Source organism: Branchiostoma lanceolatum, chromosome 3 (assembly GCF_035083965.1).
Source record: "Branchiostoma lanceolatum isolate klBraLanc5 chromosome 3, klBraLanc5.hap2, whole genome shotgun sequence".
Taxonomy (NCBI): Eukaryota; Metazoa; Chordata; class Leptocardii; order Amphioxiformes; family Branchiostomatidae; genus Branchiostoma; species Branchiostoma lanceolatum.
The window spans coordinates 5082821-5099855 of record NC_089724.1 but is presented as its reverse complement, the minus strand read 5'-3'; the positions used below and the strand labels follow the sequence as shown (position 1 = coordinate 5099855).

The following is a 17035-nucleotide window of genomic DNA, read 5'->3' as shown; positions in this document are numbered from 1 at the left end:
GTTTTACACCGTTTCTAGACAGAAGAAGAGACCGAGAAAATGGGCACTGAAGTAAGTAACGAGAAGATGGTGATCAGAGCCTGTAAACAGCTGCAGGAGAAGCTGAACGGCAAAAGCACCTGCTACAAGAGGAACCTCATACGGGATGAAAACTTCATTCAGGTGCGGAAAGTTGAACAGTTACTCAAGCAACTAGGCACGTTTTACATATCAATGGCGCTTATGCATGTGTTTGTGATTTTGGCATGTACCACCGGTTTTTCTAGTATATAAGTGCTGGTTAGTTCTGAAAGTTTATTCTAGTGACGCTGAAGAAGAGTGATGCATATCATGTCACTCGAAACGTCCGCAAGTAATATCTGTAATTCATCCAGTAGTCGAGTTTGAATTGTATATCAGTAGATAGATTTTGGACAGCGACAGTCGGTGTAAAACACCAGCTTCGCAAGGACGCGGTGCGGTAGCAGCTGGTTATATTACACCGAACCACCTGCCACAATTAGCCTAACCACTGGTCTACGCACGCTACACAGTGATTCATATCAACGTTTTTTTTCTCGTCTTGCGTGCAGTGGAAGTTGTACGAGACGATGACTCACTACAGCCCCGAGACCAACATCATGGTGAACTACGAACACTCGCTGCTGAACGCGGACTGTGCCGTGGACCTGGCTATCGGCGCTACGGACGAGCAGACCTTCCCTCCCACCGTCATCGAGATAAAGAACGTAAGCATATATTTATTGAATGAAAGACCTTTATTGTACGTTTCTGCTCTTACAAGCTAAGTAAGTACAGGTCATGGTAATAAAGCAGTGGTATCATTGCAGTGAGGTTAAAAACGTGATATTCGAGTACATCTAAAGACTAATTAATACTGTTATGTACATGTTCAATTCCTTCTCGCTTCTTAATGCAGTTGTAGATGTGCTATTTATGTTTGCCTTCACGCATCATTGATAGATTATGGCTGAAAGTAACCAAGAGAGGTTATATTTTAGTGTCATCAGTGTCACAAAAACTTAAGATTAAGCAAGCAAGCAATCGAAACGTGTGTGTGTGTGTTTCTGTAGGGGAAGCGAGGGGCCCAGCCGAAGAGCGTGCGGTCGAACCTGGCCCGCCTGGCCTTCCTACTGCACAACAACGGCTGCAGCGAGGGGATCTACGTCTGGATGGGCACGCGGATAGCGCTGGATCTGTTCGACGCCGCCAACAGCTGCGGGCTGGACTACGAACAGGTTAGTAAGGAAAGGAAAAGGAAAGTGATCTCGAACCAGTTTAGCTCAAATGAACTCAATGAACATATGAGCTAATCTTCCACTGGTTGTGATAGAGAAGACAAAAGCACTGAACTAATTCTTAGTGTAGCAGCATCTCTTCGAGACAAGCATGACTGACCCATTAGGAGAAGCAGGGGTTACGAAGGCTGCTCGGGAAATTCCCTACCCCATTTAGGCCGGAATGTTTTGATCCACTCACACCGGGCATGCCCCTACTCTTTCGAAAGATGTGGTGGGTTCTTTTACGTGCTCAAGGTGTGACTCTCCTCAAACACGGCGCCTCCATTTAACGTCCTAACCGTCTTGTAGATTGTAACTATTGTTGCAACTATTCATTCAGACCCGCCCACAATGTATAAACGTGAAGTAAAGGTCAGAAAAGTAAACTTGACCTCATACCAGCACGTACCAAGCGGTATGTCCCCTGCTATACATTGTCAAACTCTTGAACAACAAAGTGTTTTAACGGGAATTCTATATAATGATGACTTTAAGGTATTGGTGATTTGTTGTATTTTATCATGTACTGAATTCCACAATTCAGCCCTTTGGGGCTGTGAAGAGAATTCATTGAATAAACCAGTCATACATAACCAATCCGTCTGCAGAAGCTGGTGGTTCGGCCCCGTGACGTCAGCAGAATCTCCCGGAGAGGGAACTACCCCATCCCTGCCACCTTCTCCCGCAAGGTCATCTACAGCTCGTGCGAGGGGGGCGGCAAGTACAACCTGTGCGTCCGCGTCTATAAGGTAAAAAAAATCATTAGCTGCCTACTGTCCTTATGCCTTCAGGCATGTTGCAGGGCAGTGACAAAAGTTACGTTACGGTCACATTTGCGCCGGGCCCCGAAGCCACAGATTTGTCCCGGTGGACTGCCGGATACCGGGAGTGGGGTACCTCTCGGTGTGCTCGCGATCAGCTTACGGCGCCTATTTGGAACAGGGGCTGGGTTGATTTTGACTCCGAGTTAAAAATGCTTCGAGCCCCAAAAACGCCAAGTAGCCACAAGGTGCCCCACGGGACCATGAAGGGGTAACGCCCGAAAGTGCAAGAAACAGTCCTTCAACCTAAAATTGGCGTCTTTTCCACTGCACATTATTCAGCACCGATCCGAATGAGCGGACGCGGACCTAACGACAACTTTCATTTTGTTATGAATCCTTACAATACCATGTATGTGCGAGGATATATCTTTATTGATTCATTATTGAATCCTATAATTTGAATCTTTGTGTTATATTTTGTCTAACCCTTACCTCTCCCCTCATGACCTCAATGAAAAGTGTCCAACAGACCGATTTCAGTTTTTCAATTTTCAAAATTCAAACAAACGAACAAACATCAAACTATGGGTTATCCTACTCCAGGTAACGGTCCCGGTTGGCGAGTCGAACTACAAGAACCGGAACTTCAGTAAGGGCCAGCTGGCGCCCTTCCTGCAGTCTGCCTACGCCGGCACCACAACCACCTCCCTGGGCTGCGACTTACCGGTCAAGATGGACCCGCTTATAGGTAACGTCGAGGAAATAATCTTTCGATGGTACGGTCATGAACAAAAAGAGGGTTGAGAGGAAGAGATTCTCTCATTTTGTTTTAAGATTTCGGCCGAAGTAATCAAACAAATACAGTTTAATAGTGTTAACATGACATGCACCAGGACACTGGTATTCTAGATTTCATATTGCAATTATACATACAGATATACATTTTACAATGTTAACATACTACCCAGAGGGCGAGCCCTCCTACAACAGAAAAGAAACTCTAGGAGCTATAAGGGAACTCGCAAGACGCAAGCCACAGGGGAAAGAAGATGAAGAAAGACTGAATGCAGCTGCAGTAAGTTTAGTACGACTGCAGATGCAGAAAGCAATGGATGATGCTGCTGCTGCTGCTGCTGCTGATGATGATGATGCTTGAATTGCATCATTCAGATGTCTGTTGGATCATTTTATGCGCCTTGCCAGCGGTGTTTCTTTGTTTGTTGATTGATTGGTTGGTTGCTTTATTTGTTAGTTATTAGTTGTTTGTTTGTTTGATTGTTTGGTTGGTTGGTTGATAGTTTGATGGTTGGTATGTTCGGTTGACTGGTTGATGGTTGCTTGCTTTAAAAACAATACAGCTTTAGTGTTGCTCATCCTGCTGCATCCTTGAGGCTGGAGACCAGGCTAAGCCGAATAATCAACCCGCCTTTCTCCCCGCAGCTTCGTACTACCGGAGATCCAGCATCCCTGACAACATTGTGCGGAAAAAGCGCGGCTCGCACCCTGACCTGCCGCCGATCGAGCAGGACTCGGGGGGTTCCAAGTCGTGGCTAGCCGGCAAGAGAATGTCAATCTACTAACCTGGGGTGTTAGTTAAATAGTACGGAATGTCAATTATCATCTAGTTTGTGGCGACTAGGGACTGCCAGTTATGTAACACAAGATGTCAAACATAGAGAATCGTCATAGAACGAAAATCAAGATTGGAATGCAAATCATCTTGTATCTAGTGTCAATCATCTTGCATGGAATGCAAATCATCTAGCATTGAGAATCAACAATCTAACATTGAGTGTCAATCATCTAGCATTGAGTGTCAATCATCTAGCATTGAGTGTCTATTATATATATCTACCATGTAATGTCAATCATCTAGCATTGAATGTCAATCATCTAACATTGAGTGTCAATCATCTAGCATTGAGTGTCAATCATCCAATCATCAACATTGAGTGTCAATTATCTACCATTGAATGTCAATCATCTGGCATTGAATGTCAATTATCTAGCATTGAGTGTTAATCATCTAGCATTGGGTGTCAATTATCTAGCATTGAGTGTCAATTATCTAGTATTTAGCGTCAATGGTCTAGCATTTAGTGTCAATCACCTAAGATTGAGTGTCAATAATCTACCATGGAATGTCAATCATCTAGCATCGAGTGTCAATGATCTACAATTGAGTCAATCCCCTATGATGGAATTGCAATAATCCAGCACTGAGTATCAATCATCTAGCATTGGATGTCAACCATCTAGCATTGCATGTCAATCATCTAACTTTCGGTGTCAATCGCCTAGCATTGATGGTCAATCATCTTGTATTCGGTGTCAACCGTCTAGCATTGAGTGTATATTATCTAGTACTGAGTGTCAATCATTTAGCAATCGGTTCCATATACACGTGTAGGAATCTAGCATCGGATTTCAAGCAGATAGTAGGGGATGGGTGTAAACTAGCAATTTAGAAAGTAACGTGTCTGGCATCGAGTGTCAGTGAATCACATTTAGTATGGAATCTTGATAAATTATGGAATGTACAACGTCTAGCATTGGCAGCCAGGCATCTAGCATGGAATCGTTATCATATGCATTCAATGTAAATCATCTAGCGATACCGTTAAACGTTCATCAACGAAAGTTTATCATCCAGTGTCGAATGACAAACACAAAGCATGGGCTGTCGACTCGCTAGTTTAGAGCGAGATGTCAATTATCAAGCATGGAATGTGAAGAGTACAATATTGGGCATCAACCATCAAGAGTGGAATGTCAATCGAGTAGCGTGGCATGTCAAGCATCAAGCGGCAAATTTATATCCATCGGGAGGACAACATGAACTTTGGATTTACGTATTTATCACTGCTCGAAATGGCCTCGGATCCCGGCGGATACGTACAGGGATTCCTCCAGAAATGTTTCAAAGCCCGTGCGGATTTAGTCGGATCTGTTAGTTACGTTGGATCCGTCAGTATCCGTCAGTATCCACCAAAAATACAGAAAAAATCCCTGTACATATCCACCGGGATCCGAGGCCATTTCGTGCAGTGTATGCTAACAAAAGAAGTGCAAACTTCCAGCGCAGCTGATGTTTTATAATGTTCTAGCAACGGCAACGGTCTTTTTCCGTGCGTAATTTTGTTCCTTTGAATTGCAGTATTTCAATAATATCACATTGATTTAAAAAGCTAATGATATATAGAATATAAATATACTCTGTAAAAGATAACAGTTACTCAAGCAACTGGATAGAGTCATCCATTGCGTCAGCGACTGAGTAAGATCTGTAGTTCAACAAAAACTATTGATTGAAATGTTCGACAGGAAACAAGATTAAGTCAAAATCAAGACCAGGTTGATGCTAATAAGTCAATTAACTCCTCTTGTTTGAGTAACTGTTGGAATCGTATTACCTGGATGTAAAAAAAAAACCTTCCCTCCCGCCCCTCCCCTTTAATGGAACAGTCCAGGGTAACGTTTAGTTCATGCTTCCAATGTAATATCTGTTACCGGAGCAACGATGGATATAATTGTCGATAATCAGTTCATGTTATTGTGATTGTGATTAGGCGGAATGGACCGGAAAAAGACATAGTCCCCGATACTTGCTGTTGCCTAGCTATTCTAGATATGTATATTCACCAAAAATGTCCGCTTGTGTGATTTCAGCATCCAAATATGTGAATTCGTTTACAAATGTCTTAAAGAGAGAGAAGGAACACGCAAATCATAGATAAAGTATAACTTCGTTTTCTTATTACAGTATTTCCTTAGTATATACATGTATGTTGTTGGGGGCATGATTATGCTATAACCCCGATTTTAATTGATAATAATAACGATCTTTATTGCATGTTCATTCCCCAGGGGGATAAATGCACAGAACGCCAAACATGGATAATTGAGATAACAAAATAATGATAATAACGTTAACGTCTAATACAATACTAAACACTATACCAATGTACTACCGTAAGTTCTAGTGGCTTCTCTCTTTTTGAAACACATGGCGACATAATTACATACTTCGCCCATTACATAAACATTTGTGCATGACATCAAGTATGTAAAAGTATCCTGCTTTGATAGTGTCTTTGTCATTACTGAGATGTTTCAGTTAAACCATGACACTGAGTTTATTAGCGCATTTACTGTCTATTGATTGCTTCACTTAAGCGAAACAAAGGAGGACACTAGTAATAGAAGTATGATATTGTTATCACTTAATGTATTTGTATTATTTTCAAATATTGTACAGAAAGAAGACTGCACAAGCTCGGTATTTGTAGCAATGCCCTAGACCTAGACTAAACGCCTCTTTCGAAACGTCCCTGCCTATTATATAGATGTTAAGTTCTTTGAAAACGCTCTCGATGAGTCCACTACAATACAGCGAGGGGGTGGAACTTGGTCATCTGTCGTAGTTAGAAAACAAACGTTAAATTGTACCAAAAATAGCATTTCCGTCTATAATGCCTGTCTAAAAATAGATATAGTTGCCACAAGAAGCCCTTATGCTTTCAAACGTCGCCACTTCATGATGACCTCTGACCCCTCCGCGCGTTGTTTTGAAACCTCCCCCCGTCGCAGGTAACACGAACTCTGTTCTTTCAGCGACAACACAGACGGACAAAGAACACCGTGATCACATTTGTACAAATAACATTACCCGAACCAGTTACCACGCAGGGCCTTTCGGAAGGTTCTGGTGCAAGAACGTACTCCTGTTCACTTGAGACTTCTTAAGAGTGCCGAGACGAACGTCTTAAGAGTACCACGTGCGCGCGGAAGGAGGTAAGGCGTACTGTTGCTACTAAGGTCACATAAGGTCGTTCCGGACAGCAGGTCTTGAGTCAGTATATTCTGATCGTGAGTAGAATTGCAACATGCTGCCTTCTTTTTAGTCTTAACTACCTGGACGTTGTTGTGCGAGGATTGTGCACCAGTTTGGAAGTAGTTATAACAATTGCTTTAAAATTGGGACTTAAGAACTGTTAAAGCCATAAAGGATCTAGAAAGGACAGAAGGTTAACGGGGGGTGTGCCTTTTAGCGCCAATAACACCTTAATCAACATACAAACAGAAACATACATTTTATCAAGTTAAAGTAAGCCTTACAAATGTTAACCCAGTCGATCCACCGAACAGTGATTTGACAATTGTACCGGTTGTACACGAACCTAGATGAAGCCCGCCAAAAGTTCCAAAAGCATGGTTGACATGTGCACACGATCGATTCCATCGCTTAGTGTAAATACAGGTGCGCATATGGGGGCCGGTGGGCACTGTGTACAGCGTACATCAGACTTCGTAACCGGTAACCAGCTACAACTGTTATATGGAATATACATATCAACTGATGGTCTTTGGAAACTCTTTGAGTTACGTGTGACGTCGAAACTTAGATTAAGACATTACAGAAAAAGGGTGACTCTCGTGTGGCATGGAGTCGGTGTAATGTTACACGCTCCATGATGGTGCTTGAAAGGGTGGCGGCATTGTGGTGGTGGTTTCTGCACTGTACCACGTGTGTTTCACTTAATGTCTTAATTTGCTGTGTTTCGTCTACGTCGTTCATGTTCACACGCCCATCAGATTTAATCTCCAAGCCGACCCTCGGTGGGAAAAGTCGTTTCTGAATGACCACATGGCCACCTTCGGCCCTGTAATAAACCTTCATGATTTTTCCACCAAGCATCTGCTTGGAGATTACATTCGATGGCCGTGTGAACATGAATACCCACGCCAATGTACAATGTACATGCCGTGGACATGCATTAGCGTGGTGAATAGAGCTGCATTACAATTCACAGATCTACGTTTACCTTTGCTTCTGTTGACATCATAATCATAAAAATGAAGATCATGCACCAGGCGATGTCAGATTAGCCTTAATTCATAAACTGTTATAATTACTTAACCTCTACATAAGGACCATTCGGCAAATGTGACCACTTTCTGGTGGTCCCTAACTGATTTTCCTCCTATTTACACAAGTATTAAGAATCCTGTCTATAGCGACCACCTGCCCGCTTAGACCATATTTATTCGGTCCCCTGAGTGGTCTTCTTGGACAGGTTTGACTGTACATGTATGGTGTGGAGCCAAATGGTTGTATGTCGCTGTGACGTATCCTCTACCAGGCTCCACAGGTTGCTGGAAAAATAGTACAAATGGGCCAAATAGACGGATAACATGCCAGAGGAGTTGGTCCACCAAAGAAGTTACAGTTTGCGACCTATAGGTGGACCAACTCCTCTGGCACGTTTTCCGTCTATTTAGCCAATTTCTACTATTTTTTCCAGCAGCCCGTAGAGCCTGGTAGAGGCTAGCTGTGACGTCCCGACGCTGATTCTGCTTTCACGGTAGGAAGGGAAACATCAGACGTTACGTGCCAAGCCGACCGCAGCGAACCGCGCCCCGCCTTTGTACACTGTTTACTCTCCAAGCAGAGGAGTGGGTCCGGCTGTTTTTTACGTGTTTTAGGCGGTTTTTTTTGGGGGGGGGGGGCTTTCTAGTAGTACTTTAAAAAGTAGAAAGCCCGACAAAAACGCCTAAAAACACGTCTTAAACCAGCCGGACCCACTCCTATGCTTGGAGAGAACGACTGTTGACGTTTAGCTACTTCTCAACCACTAAATCTAATTACAGTACAACGCTGTTATCACTGTAGACGTAACAAAACATACAACATATCAACTCAAAGTCAATTTGACTTTGAGTTGCTTAATACGCTGCGATGGTGCGTGGCCCATTCTGAACTAACGCTAACGGTATAACTAGGACCTTTTGTGTGGATGGGTTTCCCATGCATGTTGCAAGAAAACAAAAGTCAGCAAACAGAGAAGTATTTAGTTACAGACCTTTTGTTGCAGTCTCGCGACAGAAGCGTTCCTTTGCTTACTTTTGACATATTTGAGCAACATTACAGGGCAGGGTCCAAGGAAGCTCTGACAAGCATGTCGATGGAAGCCATTCTTCAAATATAAACGTAGTAAGATAATACACGGCTTGCGCATTGAAGACCAGTCTGTATCAAACAAGGGCAGGAAGGGAGCATGTGATATAAGAAAGCGATGACCATGTGCTTCATAGAGACCTTTTACTTCAAGACATTCTATGAACCATGCATGTTCTTCAAGCTGAAGAATGCAAAATGTACATTTTTTCCGCCTCGCGCATGCCAATTTTGAATAGCTATTAAAAGAATTCAATAATATACAAGGACGTGATTGCAGATGTATAGGGGGTGCGATTCTATATCTGTATCTGTATAGCCGGTATAACCGCCCTTCGGCGCAACACACCAGCTAATTATTATGATATGTTAGACAACATAAACAGGATGCAAAATAAAAAACAAATATAAAAACAAACTGATCGAAAGACACTGTTTACTGAACATCGATCTGCTAAAACAACTTCTCCACACCGATATGCTATTTTCTAACATTTACTTCTCACATCTATCATGATCTATCTATCTATCTTCTAGATATGGGCGCTTCCAACACCAAACACGGCACCATTACCGTTCGGCAGAAACCCGAGGAGAGAAAGATGATTGTTGACCCAACACACTCTCTAAATAGAATCGTCATGCTATTTCATATTGAATTATTTTCTGACTCATATCTATATCTAGTATCCATCTATCTTTCAGACAACATGGGCGCTTCCAAATCATCTTCCAGACAACATGGGCGATTCCAATTCAAAACATGGCACAATCCGGCAGAAACCCGGGGATAGAAACATTGATTGTTTACTAAACACGCTAAAAGGAATCGGTCCACACATATTTGCTATTTCCCAACGTTGAATCACTTCTGTAACTTATCTATAATCTGTCTGCCTTCCAGACGACATGGGTGCTTCCAACACCAAACACGGCACGAAACACGGCACCATCCGGCGGAAACCCGGGGAGAAAATGAAGTCTCCAGACCGGATGGACCTCATCATGGAGGACGCCTGCATCGCCCTCCACCTCCGGGTCAAGCAGAAGGTGACCAAGATGTCAAATCTCCCCACCGCCGTGCGCGACAAACACATCAGTATCTTCCTGGAGAACCTAACCAGCAGTAAGGAGTTTTTCCAGTGGGAGCTCTACCAGGCGTTACGGGGCCGACTTTCCGTCAAGTACTGGGTCAGGTTGCACAACAAGATATTCGAGGACATTGACGAGAGTCTCGACCTCACAGTTCGGCGCATGAACCGGCGAGAGCTGACTGCAGTGGTGGAAATCCGCAAGGCTCCGGTCATTGACCGCCTGGCCCTCAAGAAAGACTTGGGTCGTCTGAGCCACCTGATAGCGACGGGAAAGGTCGAGCGGGGGTACCTGGTCGTCTACGGCACCTTCCCGAAGGGGTTCCAGCCGCCGGTGCTGATGATTGACAAGGACAAAGTGCCGCCTGTACTAAAGGAAGAAGACAGCGCGCAGACTTATAGCGACGACTACCTGGACAGGTCAAAGGTTGTGGTCACAGAGGACACCGATTGGTTGAAAGTTGCGGAGGGGGAGACAGTGGCGGCGGGCGTGGCAAAGTTCTCCATGGATTTGCCCGGCGTCGTCAAACTCCAACCGGAGAAGTTCCGGATCCGCGTCTACCGCGTGGTGCATCGTGACCAAGACAGCGCGGATGACGTGGATGACGTCACCAATCCTGCCGACGTCACGGAAAGTGCGACGACGGAAGTTGTGACGTCAACACCGCGAAAACCGAAACCTTTTCATGAATCGGTAAGCGCAGGTGATGGCGACGACGTCATGGCGACATCACCACGACAACAACTGGAGTTACCACTCAGAGGCAAGTCTACGAAAGCCACGCCTTCAGCACTGGTATTCCAGTGCTGAATCAACGGGCGAATCGGCCTCAGCACTGGTTCTCCAGTGCTGAAGAAAGTTCGGCACTCGTTTTCCAGTGCTGAAGAAAGTTCAGCACTCGTTTTCCAGTGCTGAATGGCTGTGTTCCAGTGCTGAAACTTGTCTCAGCACTCGTTTTCCAGTGCTGAGTGGAGTTCAGTACTCGATACCAGTGCTGGAATCGTAACGGAGCGGCGGTGGGTCATGTTATAGGACATTCAGCACTGGTTACCCAGTGCTGAAACTGCCGTCACTGGCCCGTCAGCACTGGAACCGAGTGCTGATGTACAAAAGCCACGCCTTCAGCACTGGATTTACCAGTGCTTAGGGACAAGTCAGCACTGGAAAACGAGTGCTGAAAAAAACTCAGCACTGGAAAACGAGTGCTGAACAAACCTCAGCACTGGAAAACGAGTGCTTAGGTGTTTTCAGCACTGGAACGTTATTCTTACCAGTGCTGAAGTGCTGAGAGCAGTGTAAGAAATGCGGCAGGATAACTTGACCACGTTTATAATGAATCTTAGACACCCGGGTACTATGTAAATATACGCCAAAAATAATTACTCAAGCAAATGGATGAAATTGAAACTCTTCTCCAGTTGCTTGAGTATTCTAATAATCTTTGGCATGAACAAGTTTATTTCAAGCAAACAACAACTTTGTCATTTTGTTCATTGTGTAATTGTAAAGTAGATGTAGGTATGGGGATGTGTAACAACTAAACAACTTTCTTTCTTTTGAAGATAGTATTGGTTCGATTGTTCAGTAGCTCAACATTTTGAAATTCAACAAGGAAGTAAAATCTATAATTGCCGGTAGGCAAATGAGATCCTGGGAGACTGTAAATTGCCCCCAAACAACGGTACAGCGATACAGTTACCCTTTAAACTTTGGCCGCCAGGAAGATCTTAAAATCGGTCTCATCGAGGATTTTATCCCGGTATTGGTATCGATATTCAAATCTGTTATTATAGATACGCGCTATGGATAATCGCAATAGCGCAAGTAAGTCACCACCGTAACGTATATCAGCACTCCGTTTGCAGTGCGTTCAATATTTGTCAGCACTCGGTTTCCAGTGCTAGCTTCGAATTTTCCAGTGCTGAACTCCACTCACCACTGGTTTTCCAGTGCTGAACTCAACTCAGCACTGGTTTTCCAGTGCTGACAAAAGTTCAGCACTGGTTTTCCAGTGCTGAAGCCACTTTCAGCACTGGAACCGAGTGCTGAAAAAGGAGGGTGTGGTTTTCGTAGTTTTGCCACTCAGAGTTGGAACTCCGGTAGATGACGCCACATCGACGCCCCGAAGCCTGGAGTCCCCGCAGGTGCCGGCGATGGGCTTCACCGCCGAGGAAAAGCTGGAGTTCAGGAGAGTGGGGCTGGACTTGTCCCCGCGGAAAGAGAAAAGCCCCTGTCACGTAACCGAAGAGCCTGGGATAGAGGAGATCTCAGAATCGGACGGCGAGACGGATTCCAAGCTGTAATCCAGATGAAGCTGTAATCTAGATGAACACTTATACAAGTCTCTCAACACATCCACATTGAATCTTCGGGCCATACCGTTTCACTGGACAAAGTCAGAATACTGGACACTAAGCAGGGCTACTTTATGAGAGGTATAAAGGAGGCCATATACTAGTACATCAGGGCACTCCAGCCGTCACTCAACAGAGACAGTGGGCGTTATAAACTTCCTGGCACGTTTGACCAATTGCTGACGTCACGTACCCGTAATGACACGTGTCAATAAAGCCACATGCCTGTAACTAGCGAGTTTACGTTCGGCAGTGATTGGTCATTATTGATCCTGAAGAAGGCGACAGTGGTTGTCGAAAATTCGATCCGTGGATACCTTTGTGTTGGAAGAAAGTTTAGCACTGTATTAGATGAAGATGGAATGAACTTAATATTCCATTCAAAAATCTACGCATTTATATCATCCACATACTTTATTCAACTACTGGTGAACAGTTTGTAATCTTAAGTTCACTGAAATTTCCTGAATTCCTGATGTTTGTAACTTTTTAGTGCAACAACCTTTCAAAGTTGTTGAAGCTTCTATATGTAACGTTACATACTTTTAGTCGTGATATGTGATCTCAAGTTTTTGTTTGATTGTTTTCTTACTTGCCACAGACCACAGATGATAATGTAGCCTGGGTGCCAGACCACCGCGCTCCTGGCGCTGATCCTCGGCCGGGGAAGCAACTTGCGCCGCCGCCACAGATAGCACAGGGCCCACTATTAGCTCTCGCGCGGGAAATCAGGGTTCAGCTGCCAAGCACTCCCGAGTGCCAACTCTATCCCTACTACTAGATCTTCCCCGCCCAAAAGGGGTTATCATCGCATCGGGCGAAAGGTCTGGTATCCAGGCTAATGATAATGGTGATTCTATCCTATTGTTAGAGATCCTGTACACCAGCTCAAGAATCTTCACCAAGAAAGGCCTACAGCGTCTTTTCTGAAGATATGGTGTGTGTACGGTTGACTTGAGGTTGTCCACTTCTATTTGCCTTCTAACTTATTGTTTCATCCAGTTCACCTAGAGAACAATGTTGGTCACGCCATACTTAAATCAAATTGGAGTTTACAAGTTTGTCTTCAATTACATTTCATGAAATAAAAGCTCAGACAGACATTTTGCTTCTAGTTTTGGTTTTATTTCAGTTTTACATTATAGTCTTTTCTTAGATTTATCCAATTATAGATAACACAAGCTAAAAGATGATGACTTTATGTTGCTTTGTGTTCCACAGCTTCTGTTCATATCTGTGCCTTAATCAGGGTTTTCCCCAGGGCCAGGATTTTTTTTCTTCCATCACAGCAAATCTATACTTGCATCCTGGCATGATTTGACCTACCTGTAATCTTCAAACATGGAAACTTATATGTCTGTCAAGATGACATAATAACCAAAATATTGGTCTGTCATTAGTAACAAGATTCAATCCACTGACAGATGTGGGAAAAACTCTGGCCTGAATATCACCTAAGTTGATGAAGTTTCCTTCTGTATCTTATTGAGAAGAAACTCTATCCTGTTAGCCATGACAGGCTGTCCCTTCTTGTTCACCTTCCCCAGCTGCACGTGTCTCTTCCACCTCTCCTTGTTGTGTTTGGCTGCTGCTTTGATTCTCTCTTCTCTCCTCTGCTCAGCTTCCTAGCGAATACAATGTACAATAAACCAGTTATAAATTGATGTGTTCAAAAGCTCGTTTTTCCCTGGATCTGTTGTAGAGTGGAACTTGTTACCACCAAATACTGTAGGAGCCCCCTCACTAGATAGCTTTCAACAACGCTTGTAGTAGATGTGCAAAAGCTAGGTTTGACTGGTAGTTCTGTGTAATATAACCAAATGCTGCAGACTCAATCAGACTTTTGGGACTGGCTCCCTCATCCATAGAGCATATAAAAAAATTTTAACATACAGGGCACACAACACTCTGTTCCGAGGAACTGGACATTCCACTTTGTCGAACGAACAAACAAACAAAAACTCTCCTATCCCATACCTAGGTCACCTATTGAATAAGTGAACTGAGCACTGCTCCTGACTGTACATTGATATGTTGAGCTTAGGCCACACCAATTTAATTTCTTGGTAAACAGATTTAAAAAATTTTTTAGCACAAGGACATTATTAAAACAGAAGGCTGGGGTGAAAACTTGCACCTGACCCTGTTCACTCCCTGAAACTGTGTGCATCAAAGTACAAACTTTCCTCTGAGATTCTGTTTTTATGTTGATTTTCCAATCTAGCATTTTTCTAAAAATTCCGTTAACCAAGAAACTAAATTGGTGTGGCCTTATGCTTGAACTTTTTTAGTCTAGAATTGCACACATAAAGCATTCTCCATTAATACATGTACTTCCTTGGCCCCCATGCAACTAGTACCAACCTTTATTCCCTGTTCTTTCTCCGCCTGTTTCCTCTTGAACTCTTGCTGCTCTTTACTGAATGCTGTAAACGGCTTCTTCTTAAATCTTAGAGGAGAAAGAACAGTGTGTTAACTTTAATGACAATAGCCTTTATTGCACATTCATGCCCAACATGAGCTAAATGCATTAGGTAACATAATTGAAGTACTAGAAAAGTAACATGCTGTTATATTCCATCTAAATCTACAGTCTCTTTTCTCTACTTGAAACATGACATTACACACAGATTCACCTATAGTTTTTCAATTACACCATAGTTTTAAGGTGACATGATATATGTTAATAATTCGTTCTTTGTAAAATACACACACTGTACATGTATACAAGGCGCTCACTGGTAAGTGTGGGCCAACGAGAGGTGATAAATCGTAAATGTTAAAAACTGGCCTTTTCTAAAAGCCAAGAATAATTATTTATTCTTCTTTCTGTAACTATCATAAGATGACAGCCTTCATCTTTGATGAAGATTCTGTAGCCTAGGTTTTTAGAAAAAATTCACTATGTACAGTTAACGTTCGGGGCCAACTCTCTTCCTCGAAAAGTCCTCCCATAATGGAAATACCTTTTCTGTTCCTGCCCTCTTCTCTGTGTGTTCCCATCTCCGCCCTGTTCTGTGTACCCCTCCCCCTGCCCTGCTATCCCTGCTGTTGTTGTTGTTGCTCCTCCCTTTTTCCTCTCCTTGTTCAGCAGCTTCCTGTACTCATACATCACCTTCTTCTTCCTCCTGTCGGCAAACCCCTGGCCTGAAAACACATAATAAAAAAGATGATGAAAAAATGAGGTGGTAAACCATGAACAAGCATTTCATCCTACCGTAATTTTTCACAGGTGTTTAAGGTGTCGCAGTGGGAGGTTTTAAGTCTGCAGTTGAAACAGCCAGAGTAGTACATGTAATAAGACAGAGAACATGTTTGTGGTGTCATGATGGTGTGGTGGAGAGTGGAAAATAAAACCACTGCATGCGAAACTGTTATGATTTACAGTATCATGCAATGGCTACGAATTCTTAAACAGATATCCCTTGAGCTACACTGTGCAGTTTTTTTTCATCGTGGCCTGAGAAGACACAAAACAAAGATGATAAATAAAAGACATGGGCAAGGTATCCATATCTTGTGATGGCTATGGATCTTTACAATGATATTCATAGAGCTAGATCTTTTTTCCCATTTAATAATACGAAACACAAGAAGCGAGTAGCACAGTCTCCTGTCAGGTCCTGGCTCGATCATCCCGGGGATCAAACCTGGTCCCACCAGCCCACAAGCCGCACGCACTAACCGCTAGGCTAAAAGGTCTGGACCAGTTAGACTAGTCAGTTGGTGGCACTTGAACCCCACTGCTACACTACTAGTACTCCCCCATTTCTTTTTAAGGTTTGTCCTCGAATCTCTTTAAGTTGGATATCACTGTGCGGCACATTTTGCCATTACTCACAGGGCTGGTGTGGGAACCATTGAAACACAAGAGGTGATCTTTTTTCCCATTTAATAATATGAAACACAAGAGGCGAGTAGCATGTAGTCTCCCGTCGAGTCCTGGCTCCTGGGCATCGAACCCAGGCCCGCCAGCGCTCAAACCACACACACTAATCGCTGGGCTTAAAGGTCCAGATCAGTTAGACTGGTCAGTTGGTGGGGCTTGAACCCCACAGTTACAAAAAGACCATGTGGTCTTACACACTTACAAAAAACATTCCAAACTTCAGGATTCCTTCTGGTATTAATGCCCCCTTAATAGTTAATTAAATTTCAAAACAAATGGGAGACGTAGTATATGGCAACTAAACAAATCCTTTCTCTCTAATTTAATTTGTCAGCAAGGAGGTTAAATATAACCTCCTTGGTGACAGTGAGGACGTTTTTCAGTAGACTAATTCCTAGAGAGTGTTTTTTCGTGCATGTGCGTACAGCAAACAGCGTTCTGACATGCAGACCATGCTTTGAAAATGTACCCATGGCTACCGGAGCCTAGATCATAAATACCTTCGGCCTTGTTCCCTATGAAATCTTTCTTCGCTGCCTCAGCTTTCCATTTCTTGCTCCTGGTCTTGAAACTTTTCCGTTTACCTCCGACAAACGTCCCTTTCGATGGAAGCACGGGAAGTTTCGCTCCCTCGGACGCCATGTTGGCAGAAGTGCCTGCTGGGAAATTTAGAAGTCCACCTGTGAATATGGTAGGAA

General features: G+C 43.5%; 3 protein-coding genes across 3 annotated transcripts; 2 read left to right on the top strand and 1 right to left on the bottom strand.

Moving 5' to 3' along the window:
* On the top strand, positions 1-5153 carry LOC136429813 (uncharacterized). The gene is made up of 6 exons (XM_066419793.1): positions 1-162; positions 573-728; positions 1074-1238; positions 1889-2029; positions 2648-2792; positions 3485-5153. The coding sequence occupies exons 1-6, from the start codon at positions 40-42 to the stop codon at positions 3622-3624; spliced, it is 870 nt and encodes a 289-aa protein (XP_066275890.1). The 5' UTR covers positions 1-39; the 3' UTR covers positions 3625-5153.
* Positions 5154-6655: 1502 nt separating this feature from the next.
* On the top strand, positions 6656-13053 carry LOC136429812 (uncharacterized). Its single transcript, XM_066419792.1, has 3 exons — positions 6656-6838; positions 9907-10857; positions 12183-13053. The coding sequence occupies exons 2-3, from the start codon at positions 9912-9914 to the stop codon at positions 12395-12397; spliced, it is 1161 nt and encodes a 386-aa protein (XP_066275889.1). The 5' UTR covers positions 6656-6838; positions 9907-9911; the 3' UTR covers positions 12398-13053.
* A 498-nt stretch (positions 13054-13551) lies between these two features.
* Positions 13552-17016, bottom strand: LOC136429811 (uncharacterized). Its single transcript, XM_066419791.1, has 4 exons — positions 16838-17016; positions 15415-15595; positions 14813-14897; positions 13552-14073 (listed from the first exon to the last, which is right to left on the bottom strand). The coding sequence occupies exons 1-4, from the start codon at positions 16977-16979 to the stop codon at positions 13903-13905; spliced, it is 579 nt and encodes a 192-aa protein (XP_066275888.1). The 5' UTR covers positions 16980-17016; the 3' UTR covers positions 13552-13902.
* Positions 17017-17035: the final 19 nt, after the last annotated feature.